This window comes from Psittacula echo, assembly GCF_963264785.1.
Source record: "Psittacula echo genome assembly, chromosome: 1".
In the NCBI taxonomy this organism is placed as follows: Eukaryota; Metazoa; Chordata; class Aves; order Psittaciformes; family Psittacidae; genus Psittacula; species Psittacula echo.
Window position 1 is genome coordinate 28,646,961 of NC_137735.1, and position 12,410 is coordinate 28,659,370.

At 35.5% G+C, this 12,410-nt stretch overlaps 1 protein-coding gene across 2 annotated transcripts in view; it reads right to left on the minus strand.

The window, feature by feature from the left end:
- The window catches only part of NFXL1 (nuclear transcription factor, X-box binding like 1), a gene marked incomplete at both ends in the record, with an annotated part of 44,253 nt that overhangs the window by 24,321 nt on the left and 7,522 nt on the right, over positions 1 to 12,410 (minus strand). For both annotated transcript variants that reach the window (XM_080613097.1, XM_080613096.1), the window contains 8 exons: positions 2,592 to 2,613; positions 3,727 to 3,818; positions 4,520 to 4,676; positions 5,144 to 5,264; positions 8,035 to 8,125; positions 10,076 to 10,198; positions 11,180 to 11,304; positions 11,748 to 11,862. In XM_080613097.1, coding sequence (XP_080469223.1) covers positions 2,592 to 2,613; positions 3,727 to 3,818; positions 4,520 to 4,676; positions 5,144 to 5,264; positions 8,035 to 8,125; positions 10,076 to 10,198; positions 11,180 to 11,304; positions 11,748 to 11,862 — 846 coding nt within the window. The remainder of the gene's footprint in view (positions 1 to 2,591; positions 2,614 to 3,726; positions 3,819 to 4,519; positions 4,677 to 5,143; positions 5,265 to 8,034; positions 8,126 to 10,075; positions 10,199 to 11,179; positions 11,305 to 11,747; positions 11,863 to 12,410) is intronic.

Here is a 12,410-nt window from a genome sequence, read left to right on the forward strand (position 1 = left end):
ACATGGTAGCTAAAAGAAATCCTATTCTAAGTTAAACATCATGTAGAATCATACTTCTACTAAACACAGGTTTTATACAATTACATCATCTGAAAAGTACTTTTAAGTTTTTTGTTTCAAGTGATAAATTGCTTGTTCTAAACACCCAAAACCACGTAAGAGCTCAGATTAAATCAATCTCCTAAAAATAAACTAAAATCCAAACTGAAATTTAAAAAAAAAACAAAAACAACAAACCAAAACCAAAAAACACCACCACACAGATCCCCAACAAAATAGCCAACTCCTCTAATGCCTACACAAATCAAAATTATTGCTCAAGTAAAAATAGAAACACAGCAAATTTGCTTATTATACAAGTCCTGAAGTATTCGCTTTTATTCTCTCTTCTACTAATCACCTGCAGACATCCTGGTAAAACAGAAGATAACTATAACTTGTTTCATTCCTAGGTCTTACTTTTATACCTCATTGATTATAGAAGATACAACAACAGTCCAATATAAGCAGTAACACAGCACAACTATCAGCCCCTCTTCACAGCAAAACCTTGCTTGAGAAAATCACTATGTTCACCACTTGTGAAAAGTCCACATTTCCCAGTGAAAACGCCTCAGGCTGAAAACTACTATAGGAGGGAAGTGTTCATAAATACACACAAGTGTTTTCTCTTGTTAACAAAAGTAAATTAGTTTGAGGCAAGATCACTTGTAAAAGCCAATGTAGCTGTAAAACACTGAACAGACTTTAAGACATTTTTCTTTCCAGAGATCACAGTACAACATAAAAAGGTACAATGCACACAAAATACACTGTAAACACTCCCTCACACACATATTAACAGATCATTCTTTTTGTTGACTGCTATCAAAATCTCAAATATTAGCAGACTTAATTCTATGCCAGAAACTGCTAAACCTCAGCAGGAAGGAAGCACTGCGCTCTTGTGGCCAAGAGAAGGAACATTAAATCTAGAATATCATTTAGCATCAATAATTTAAACAATTAAAGTCAGGCACAGACTAAGGGATTTTTCCTTATTCTCTATACTAAGCTATAAAGAAAACATGACCCAAAGCCATTGATTGATTCTGCCAAGACTAACATGCAACAGAGAAGGGATTTTTTTTTTTTTTTTAATTCTGAAATAAGTAGTTATAAATATGTAGTAATTGGAATAATAAGTACCACCATACTGTCCTCTGTTATGGGGAGAGACATAAACTTCACAACAGCGTACATCTGAATAGTACCAAATCAGTAACATTGTCTAGAGTAAGTTATATATTGGGTCAATTGACCACAGGCTATATTTTGTTAATACATAAATTCATGAGAGTTAGGATGAGATTCGATTATGTCCTGTAACAAAACACGTCACTAACTCAATAAAACACTGGCTGATACACCTGCAAGTTTCACTGTGGAAAACAAAACCAAAACCCAATTTCAAGAACAAATAGGCACGCTTGTTCTCTTCATTCATTTTGAGTGCACAGTCTTCTTTAGCAACCAACAAGGTGCAAAATAGCTCTAAGGAAACTGCATTCATGGCTTTGCTGGATTAATAAGTGTCCTGTACAAACAGATTGTGGATACATAAACTTTGTTAACAGCATTTGTAGATGTTGCCACCGCATAACTGAGCCACCATTGCAACACATACAAAACGATTATTAAATAAAAAAGGGAAGGGTGTCTTTAAATATTTTTAAGTGTTTACTGTTCTCTAGAGTTTTTACTAGCTTAAAATGCAATTAGGTTTGTTATGATATTATTAGCTACACTTTGATAGTGTATTTTATTCACTTTGATAGTAGATTTTATGCCAGACTTAATAGTAGACAAAGCCATAATAGCAATAGGGATTTTTTAAAGATTAGTTTACCAATCACATTTTAAAAACAGAGAAAAATGAGCTGATATTAGATTTCATAACTTTTAGAAATTACTGTGAATAATGATGATGGTTATTTAGCTTCAAGTGTCACTTAGACTTTCTTATCATGTAAGCCAAAACAGACAATGACTTAATCCAAAACTGGAGAAGGCTGCACACCAACAAGACAAGCTAATAAGTAACACTAAAAAAGGTTTCCACTACATTGTCTGATTTCATCCATGCATGCTTAGATCCAAGTCACATGAGAATTTTCATTTACCACACTATGTTCCTTATCCTTTTATAATAAACATAGCAGTTTCTAGGACTGCGGAAAGTGTGTTACAGGGACAGAATAATAACTATAAAATGAAGGGAAAAAAACCAAACAGAAGTATATACTGAAAAGAGCTCTCAAAAAAATTTAAACACTGTTTAAACTATTTTCAAACTGCAAGAATACACAAATAGCTTCATAGATCTTGAGTTTAAATTTCTGTCCAAGAGTTCAAAAAAGTCAAGTAGTTATATATTCTCCAAAAAGGAACTAAAATACTTTCCCATATGTAAGCCCTTGTGATAAGGTACTTCATTGTTTTTAAAATATTAAAAAGCATATATTTCTCTTTAAAACTTTTTTTTTTTTTGCAATCTGACAAAGTGAGATGTCCTTCATTTTCCATTTTAAAAGGCAGTTTCCATGACTCACCTCATGCTGCCCAAGACATTCCCTGTTGAAGAGAGAAAAATCGCAGGTTTAGAAAACATGTACATCTTTGATAAGGGACTTAGTCACAGTGCTTTTCACACAAAAATAATGCAATCTATTTTTTAAAAGTGCAAACTAAGAGAAAAGCATCTATCTATGCAAATCAATGCCTTATCATTTTCAACAGGTGTTTGGATTACTGTACAATGGCAATCCCTAAACAGTGTTTCATGTGCAGATTAATTATAGTTGTATATAAAATTAATAATTTTTATTTTAGCAAATTACCAGAATTGCTTCCAAATATCTTCTCCTTTGTGTCAGAACTAGAACAATCTAGCATTCTTATGTTTATCCTTTTAGAATGGTCTACCATTCCTTGAAAGAACTGCACACTGATCAGAATTGTGAAGGTATTAAATGCTGACTCATTCAAACACTAATCTCCTAAAACTTAAATCAATCTTTTGCCCAATTCATTTTGACAAATCATCATTTTCTTTTTACGTCTGATTTCGCATCTGTCATCTCCTTCCCAAGTATTATTCCTGACATCTTCTCTAATATAAAGCTACAGATGGCCGTTAGGACAGCAGGATATTAACAAGAGCTATCAGTCTTCCACCTAGTATGAGAAGCAGATGCAGCACAGGACCCCATTGTTCACTCTACGCAGCCCAATTAGCTTTCCAACATAATCTTCCCATATCCAAGCTAATTTGGCTTTCAGGACCTCTGCATTCTACTGTAGAATGTTTCCGCTCCACTACAAGGCGAAACTGCTCACTTAGCCTGATTGCCTTCTGCCATGTAACTACTAAATCTATGGATGACAGATTTCCCATAGCAACTTTGCATTCAAGTTAAGAAGTAATGGTGTCAGATGAACTACTAGATGCACGAAAAACTGTCTGGACACTATCAGTCCTTTCACACAGTGAGCACACACTACAAAATCACTTATTAAACAACCACCAGTGCTCCCAGTTTTATGAGAATGGCATTCACATAGGCTTTCTGCATCTGAAAAGGAAAATACGGTTATTTTCATATCCACCTCTACAAGAAGATAAAAAGAGAAAAATATCTTTCCATACCAAAACTTTCTTTTATTTGACTTCTTTTTGATACTTACACTGGTATAGGAACCTCACAGGGAGGGCATGGTAATGCAGTTTGAATAAAAGCTGGCTCAAATGGCTGTTCCCAAGGACCTGCAGAGTGATGCTGAGAGCAAAAGACAACAGTAGTTGAATACAAAACATAAATCGAACTATCTGCTTGACCATAAATAAACCTGTCATCTGAAGAAATCCCAGTTCTAACAAATCCACATACACAACATTATAATTTCATCCTTAGCATAGTTAAGGATAGGAAAACAAAGGCCTGTGGTCCTGCTGGTAAAAATCAAGCTCAAAGCCACACAACAAAAAACCCCAGCAAAACAATTCTAAGCATTTAATAGAGGTAAAAAAATAAAAATACTCAATTACTAAACAAGTTCCATTATCATCATGCAGTGCATACATCATGTTTATTGATGCCAAAAAATGTCTCATTTGTAACTCATGCAAATTTTGATCATTTAGTAAATAGAAGTTAAAATTGATTTTTTGTTCTTACGTTAAAAGGAATTGCTTACATTTGAAATTAAACATTTGCAACACAACTCTGACAAAAATCAGTTCCTGAGTAACTATAACTGCTGCAAACTGCACATTCAATTATATATATTACAGAATTAATTAGATTACAACAAAGGAGCTAGAATCACTTAGTTTCTCAGTTAAGCAGTATGTGTACCTCTGTGCTTAATTATTTATTTACTCTGCACTCCAAAAGCCTCCAACATAAGATTAAGTTCAAACAACTGTTGCTCATGCTTTAGAGCACAAATAACACACCATTTTTCACTGTTTACTTACTGAACCTGTTTGCTTCACAAGTGCTTCATCATGACATGAAACAGGGCACAAATGGCCACACGCTAATGTTTTCTGGCAGGACTGACAACATGGAGGACACCGACCAAAGTGACAGTAGTGTTTCTCCTGGGTAGGGTGATGACAGGTAGGTGGTCGACTGAAGTAAAATCAAAGAATGAATGTGGTTAATATTACAGTAAAATTATACAGCAGTTCTAAATTAAATTAAAATCAACACTGGCTTTGCCTATTCAAACAGCTATTTCAATCCTACTTCTACTCTGTGCTAAGTAATCTGGCTACACCCCAACAGAAAATATTCTTTTTCCTTTTGCTAGCCAAGTTTTCTAGGCAAACTGCCCCATGGAGGTAGTTGAGAATGTACCGGAGATGACTTGAAGAAGTGAGTGGGACTACAGAATAGGAACTGCTCAGTGGGGCAGAACCTCCCCCTTGACAGCTGCTCATGAAACCACAGCATCAAAGAGCAGTCAAAAATACAGAACACTGAGACGTACTATCTGTAACCAACTAAAGGAATAATTTTTGCTATTTAATGTTATATTTTACTATTTTCTTTAAGGACACTAAAGAACTAGAAACACACAGACTTTCTATACTGACCTGCACAGCTGTTTGCATTTGGGAGGTTTGATGGTGCGCTCTCGACCACATGGCACTTTAATGACAGTTTTTCCACAATTGCATTTCACATCTACAGTCTCTGGACATGGATTACAACTACCTAAAAATAAATATATTAACGATATGATAACCTGAATAAGCTACTGACTATAAAAAAATGGTAACTAAATTATCTCTGAATATGCACATTGTATAATTGTCCTATAATAATAGATGGCTGTTATTTTTTTATTTCTGCTTGGTTTCAACTCCCTCCTGGGAAAGAGAATTTCATCATTCTTACAAAACAGTAATAATAATAATAATAATCTAGGTTATTCTACAGATGTTGATTGGTATCAAGTTATAAATAATCCATCTCTCACATTTTAAAAAGAAAGCCCAGTCATTTAGATTGCACAACATTTAAGATTTGCTAATTATATTTCAGCTTTACAAACATATGAAGACATGTCATCCTTCATCTATATTCAAAAGATAGAAGAGAGACACTGAAAAACTGGTACAATAAGGTTTTGCAGATTTTGTACGATATTAAAGAAATATTTAGCCTGTGTATAATTAATGCCTTTTTACAAGATCCTGCCCTCCTTTATAAAGTTACTCATGCTACTAACCTGATACTTTTTTTAAAGAGATCTGCAAAATCTCTGAAATGTTTTTACTTATAGCTCTCCCACACTATCTCTTCCTGAAGTGCTAACTGCTAAGTTTTATTATTGTGTAATTGACAGTAAGAATATATATCTTCTAAAAAAGCAAATTTAGACATGGGATTTGGACTTACTAATCACATTGCATTCTGAAACATTAAAGAAAGCAATGCTTTGAAAGTGTTAACAGCACAACTTTTTAAGCAATTCTGACTTCTTAACAGCATCTGGGAGGCAGATCTCTCAATGACAAAAAGTTGCTGAAGAAAACAGGATGGAAGGATTCAGTCTATATTGCAAAGTAAATTAAATTATAATACATTATCAGCACAGCTACTTTTAAAAAGTAAGCTGGGGGTCTAAAGTTGCACTGCCAGAAGGGCTGATATGTGTACAATTTATTTAAACATTTTATTAATGAAGACAACTGCCTACATTCTCAAAAAGATGGAAGGGCAGAGATCACACATAAGCCTGAAGTTAAAGCCAGAGAACACTCTTCTCCAATCAGGTGTTTGTTACAATGTATTACAGTAGGAAACAAAATGTTTCTATTCCCTGACAACACATGGTAAGTTTCAGCAAGAATGATTACTTAATTAAAAAGACAAGTAAATATCAGATCATGAACAGAATAGATTAAGTTACCTTTTGTCCTGCGTTCAGCTACACCTTTTTACAGGGACCCCTGCTAAAGGCCAAGTGCTTATTATCAGGAGCCTCTAATAATAATAATGAGATCAGGTAACTTTTAAAGGATCTGATCAGGCTACATCTTCTCTAGGAAGAATACTATTTCCTTTAAAATCAGTAGTCACAGAGACCTGTTAGCTCATTGCAAAATTAACCTGATCTAGTATAACATACTAAAGATAAAATCATCAATAAATCAAACCACACCTCTTAGAATACTGGTGTAAAAGGAAAAACGCAGGAATATAAATATTTTGAAATGAAAATCATTGCTTTCATTAGGAATATTTTCAAACATTCTGACCAGATAATACAGATTGTACTAGATTGTAATTTGTTAAAGCACACAGAGGTTATTTTCTAAATTTATCGTCTGATACCGTACTTACTAGCCTCATTAGATTCAACTTTTGGCACCTAAATATTGACAATTGTACTGTTCTGATATATTACATACATTTTAAAGTATATTCTATGATTTCGTTATCAACTGAGCTAATGCAGAAAAACAATGTTACCAGTTTTATTCTAACAGTACAAGAAATCCCAACATGTATTTCCAGGATTTTGGGGGGTATGGGGAAGGCAGAAGAAAGGAAGGGGAAGAAGAGAAGGGGCCCAGTTAACAGAGGAAAAAAAAAAACAACACTAGTTTGTGGTGACAAATTTACTAGCAGGCTGACTGGAACAACTACCACATTTACCTGTCCTGTCCTCTTAAGAATCACCACCTCAAAAGTAAGATTGGGTGAACAAGTTGTGAATTATTTCCTGAGTTGATGCAACATATATAGTCCAGAATACCAAGGGAAATTGCACAGGCTACTCAGCTGCTGTTTCAGCGGGGCAGCAGCCTCTGTGGAGAAAATTGCTGAAAGGACAGCTGCTTTTTCACTCAGTTCAAATTAATCCCCTACGAAGTGAATGTCAAAGCAATTGGCCAGGATAAAAACTGCCAGGTAATTTTGACGATTTTCAGCATCTTTTTAACTGAGGTCACTGGATGCAGAAGTAAACTTTTTTGTTATCCTTCATATAGTCAGTAACAAGTTCTTTTCTCTTTTACCAGTAGGATACCGATAGACATTCAAATTCTATCAAATTTTTTTATTATTATTATTTTATTTTAAGCTCACTTGTATCACATGTTTTATACTAGCATTTTTTAAAAAGCATGTAGACTCAACCATTTTGACACATTGCTGGACTTTGGTATGCCTATTCAGCGAATGGATTTGGAAAAAAGTCAAGCTATGGATATTGAATTAAGCAGCTGGAAAGGGGACAGCACATTTTCAGAGGAACAATGCTAAGCAAAATTACCAGGTAAAATCTTAGGTTGCATTATGTAAGTTCTTAAGCTCTAACCAGCACTAAAAACCTTTCAAACACACTGCCCCCACAAAAAGCCCACATGAAACAAGGGAAAGAATTCATTAAGCACCACATGGAGTCATGCAAGGATGAAGTTTGGCAAAAATAAACAATATTCCATCACTATGGGGATCCTTCACTTATTCTTACCTCTGTGGCAGCCTGAAGGACATTTGTGATTTCTGCAGCCTAGAGTCCGCCCGCAGACTTGATCACAAGGTGGACAGTTTCCAGAGCAGCACTATTCAAGAAAATAAGTATACTTTATATAACTTGAAAACTTGTATTATTTCTGGTATAAATTTGCTGCCTTCTACTATCTCATTTTTTCAATACTTAAAAAAAAATTCATGCAATTTAATCAAGTCTCTTCAAATTCTTGGCAGGTATAGAAAAGAGGTCATCTGCAAAGTTGTTTTAAATAATTCAAATTATAAAATACAAGAAAACAGACATTTGAAAGCATCATTTCAACACACTAACAAGGCAAAGGGCTTCTGAAAAGCACAAAAACATTTTAAAAGTTGAAATTCTTATAATATTTTAAACCAAAATAATTTCAAGAAATTACATGTAGGATATCCAACAGCTTGCCCCATTACTCTTCGATTTCTTTCACTTTACACTGTATCATCCCTGGTAAAAAAGTATTGCTAAACATCTTTTAACTTTGTAGCAAAGGTCAAATAACATCAGGATCAGGTACCGACTTTCTGTTCTTATACAAAATAGTGACATGGAAGAACATATCACAACACCTCACATTTGGTGGATGTCAGCAGAGAGCCCCACCTTTTCTATTAACTTGAAAAGTACCCATCTTCCAAATGCTATAAGGAAAAATGGCAACTAGGAAGAGAAACCTGGATTTTTTAGCATAAATTAAAGATGTCAAGATTGCACTTACTTCTTCTGTTACATATTCACATAAAGGAAATTCACTGTAGTAATAATAATAATAATAACACTCAAAAAAATTGAAGAATAAACCTGTACTTTTTCATGCCTCTTTGTGGTAAGAAGTCAACTTCTGTAATGTCATAATTAACACCTAGCAGGCAACTTTCAGGTCTTCTTGAATCACTACACTGAAAAGGTAGATCTGAGCTATCAATCATTCCTATGATTTCAAATAAGAAGGGAAACCAAACTCAAATTCCAAATTGTCAGACCACTGCTGCTTGCAGCAATGCATATTAGAAGCAGCTGTGGAATACTGGGTTGTCAAAAATTAGAGTATGCCCCTTACAAAGCTATGAGAGATTCCCAGCTCTTCCCACAAATGAAATAAATTGATTTAACTACTCCAGATTGCATAAAGCATCAGTAACTACTTAAGTATTATAGGTTTAAACTGTAGGTTTAAACTAATAGTGTGTGTGTCTATAAACTAACATAGTAGAATACAGCAAACTGTTCTAGCTTGCTAACACGTACAGAGAAAGGAATGTTTGGCTGATGGGGGAAGGAATATCATGAGACTGATAACAACTAAGGAGACAGTAAATAAGACCAAGGATGCCAGCCTTTAAGATAGCAGTGGCGCCCAACATGGAGCGAGCCTGGAACAGAACAGAAGCAAGGACATACCAACTGCTAACTCAGCACTAGGACCTTGCAAGCATGTGCAAGTGCCGAGGTCATTCAGTAAACACAGTGAGGAAGAGCCAGAGACCCACTCCACTCAGCAAGAAAGCACATGTGTAATTAGAATGCAAATATTATAATTGGTTCCTTGAAACACTATGAATATGCATGAGTATGCTAAAAACATATACTCACTGTCAGCAAGTATCAGGCGTGCTCACCTTTGCAAAACTATTCACCCGTGTGCCCAGTGGCTGCAATAAAGAATGCCTACTTTCTAAAACTCCAGATCAAGCCTTAGAGAGTTTCTCTGACTGACTTACGGTACCTGAAAGTACAACTGCCTTCTGAAACAGGGAAGTTGTCAAAACCCTCTCCCAGTTTTTGAGGCCACAGAGTTTTCCTTGGTGACATGCTGTTCAGAGAATTCTGGTACATTGCAAACTAATTTGATTGATGTTGAAGAAAACTCTTCTCTCTTTACAATAACATGAAATGGAACAACAGATTGATGTGATTTATACATAATACAAAACATTGTATCTAAAGAAAAACAAAGTTACCTAAACAATATGTTTGAGAAAGATCATCCCTGGACGCTTACCTTTCTCCTACATTGGTGCTTTTGGCAATCACGAATTTTAGTACACTTTGTTTCACACAGATATGGCTTATGACATGGCATGCGTTTAGTGTGCTTCCCACAGCGGCACTGTTTTTCAACTTCCTGGGCATCAAGATAGGGGGAAAAAGCAAGGTATTTTTAACACCAAAAAAAAAAAAAAAAAGAGTGGAAAATAAAATGTTTTTTTACCAGCTGTAAAGAAAATTTCATGGGAACAAAACATTACAGTGCTTTATCACAACAGGAAGCATATCAAATGCTCTGAGCAGATAACCTCTGTGTGAAATAACTATTCGGGGACCTTGTGTTGGTATTGCAAACACTGTGCTCTGGACAGCACCTCACTGTGACTTTGGTCTCACTGAGGGGAAAGCCATTTCAAGAGAACTACTCAAGTGTGTAGTGCAAGATGACAAGCGTAAATGCAGAAAAAAAACATACAAAAAAAAAGTACCCTTCCTGCATAGTAAAACAGATTCATCCATTGTGTATACAGATAATTTAAGAAGTAGGTGACCAGATTTATCTGATCCTTACCCCAGCTATCATGTGCTAACTACATTCACCAAAGACTCTGTAGTAAAGCTGGTCCAGGAAGAGACAAGCGAGAGCAGAGAGAGCAACAGCTTTATAGGCTAGACCACAGAAGCTCCATAGACCCAGACCAGAATAAAATATTATTTTCTTACTAGTAATGAAATAATGCTTTGTTACAGCATCTTCCATTTCACTAATGAAGAAATAGCACAAGACAAAGCATTAAGGAAGCTAGAAGAGCTGAGGGAAAAAAGTGTCTTTTAGACCATGATTAATAAAAAAACCCCCAAACATCAAAAAAAACAAGCCGAAACAATAAAAAACTTCTCTATGTATTATTTCACATACATAAAACTCAACTATTAATTCAGAATTGTGTTGGAGCAGGAGGGGAATAGGGAAAAAAAACATGTTGCTTTTAATGAACAGAAAGTCATAGACTTTGTGATAGATATGATTTCATTTTCCCCAGGAGACTTGCACTGTTCCAGGTATACAGTGTTTAAAAGCCTTAACAAAATGTGAATTTGCTAGGGTAAGACTAACCTGTCTGCATATTTCACAGGGACCTCGATGACAGCGCTGTGAACACTTATGGATGCCACATTCCAGAACTTTGTCACAACTATCACCACAGGTGGGCACATCTTCCGTACAAGGCAATGTAAACCCTAGATGAAGAGAGAGAAGTACGAGCAAACATTTAGGGGGGAAAAAAAAAGGCAAAAATATTTAGAAAAAGCAAAATGCACTGTGTAGTAGGAGTTCAAATGCCAATTCTCTCACTTTTTTTTAAAAGCTTCTCTAGAATTACTCAATTACTCACATCATCAATTAAACCCCTGGTACTAAATAAAGCTTTGACAGAATTAAGCAAAAGAGTTAATAAAAGCTGTCAGAGTTCATTGTTTGTAAAAACTTTTTATGGCTCATGCCCTGCACAATTAATCTGAACTACTCACTGTCAAAGACTGGATAACTTTTGTTTTCTTATTTTAGCTTTTAAAGGAGAAGGAAAACAAACGTATATTAAAAAAAAAACCCCAAGAAAGAAAAAAAAAAACCCAAAAAACAACAACAAAAAAACCCCCCACAAAACCCAAGAGCCGCTTACTTGATTTTCCACAAGGACAGGACCTTTTCCCAGAACGAGGACAGTCTCCACAGGGACCAGCATGACAAACTTGTTCACATGTGTGATTACCACAAGGCAAACGCTTCCCACACACCTGGAAAACTCAGAGAAATCAAGTGAATGGAATGTAACAGAATTACAAATCAAGACAATGCAACCCAAGGGGATAAACTAGGGGTGAGAGATGCCTTTTTCTTAATTTTGTTAACAAATCTTATATTCGCTGAGTTCAGCAAATAACTGATCCTGACTGGAAGCCCTCTGTATATTGAGGAGTTAGTAATTCACATAACAGTTAACCTGAGTAGTCCCAGGCCTGTCCTGTGCTGCACATACAGCTTGTCCTTCAGGCCCATACTGTGCAGCACATTTTCCTTAGCCACAGGATAAACTTATAGTAGCAAAGGGAGATTGAAGGCAGCTCCCGCTTGGTAGCTGTGATTATACCATCTGCACGTCCTTGCCCTTATCTAAAAAGTGCAGCAAGAAGTTCTCATCTGAACATCCTGTTTGACAGTAGAAATGATAAACAGAGTTGCCTTCTTGTAACAAAATCCTTCAACAGCTTCAATGACCAAAATGGGGTAACCCTTTCTACAGATGGGGTCTGCATTGCACCCTGTACCTGGATCAGATGCCCAT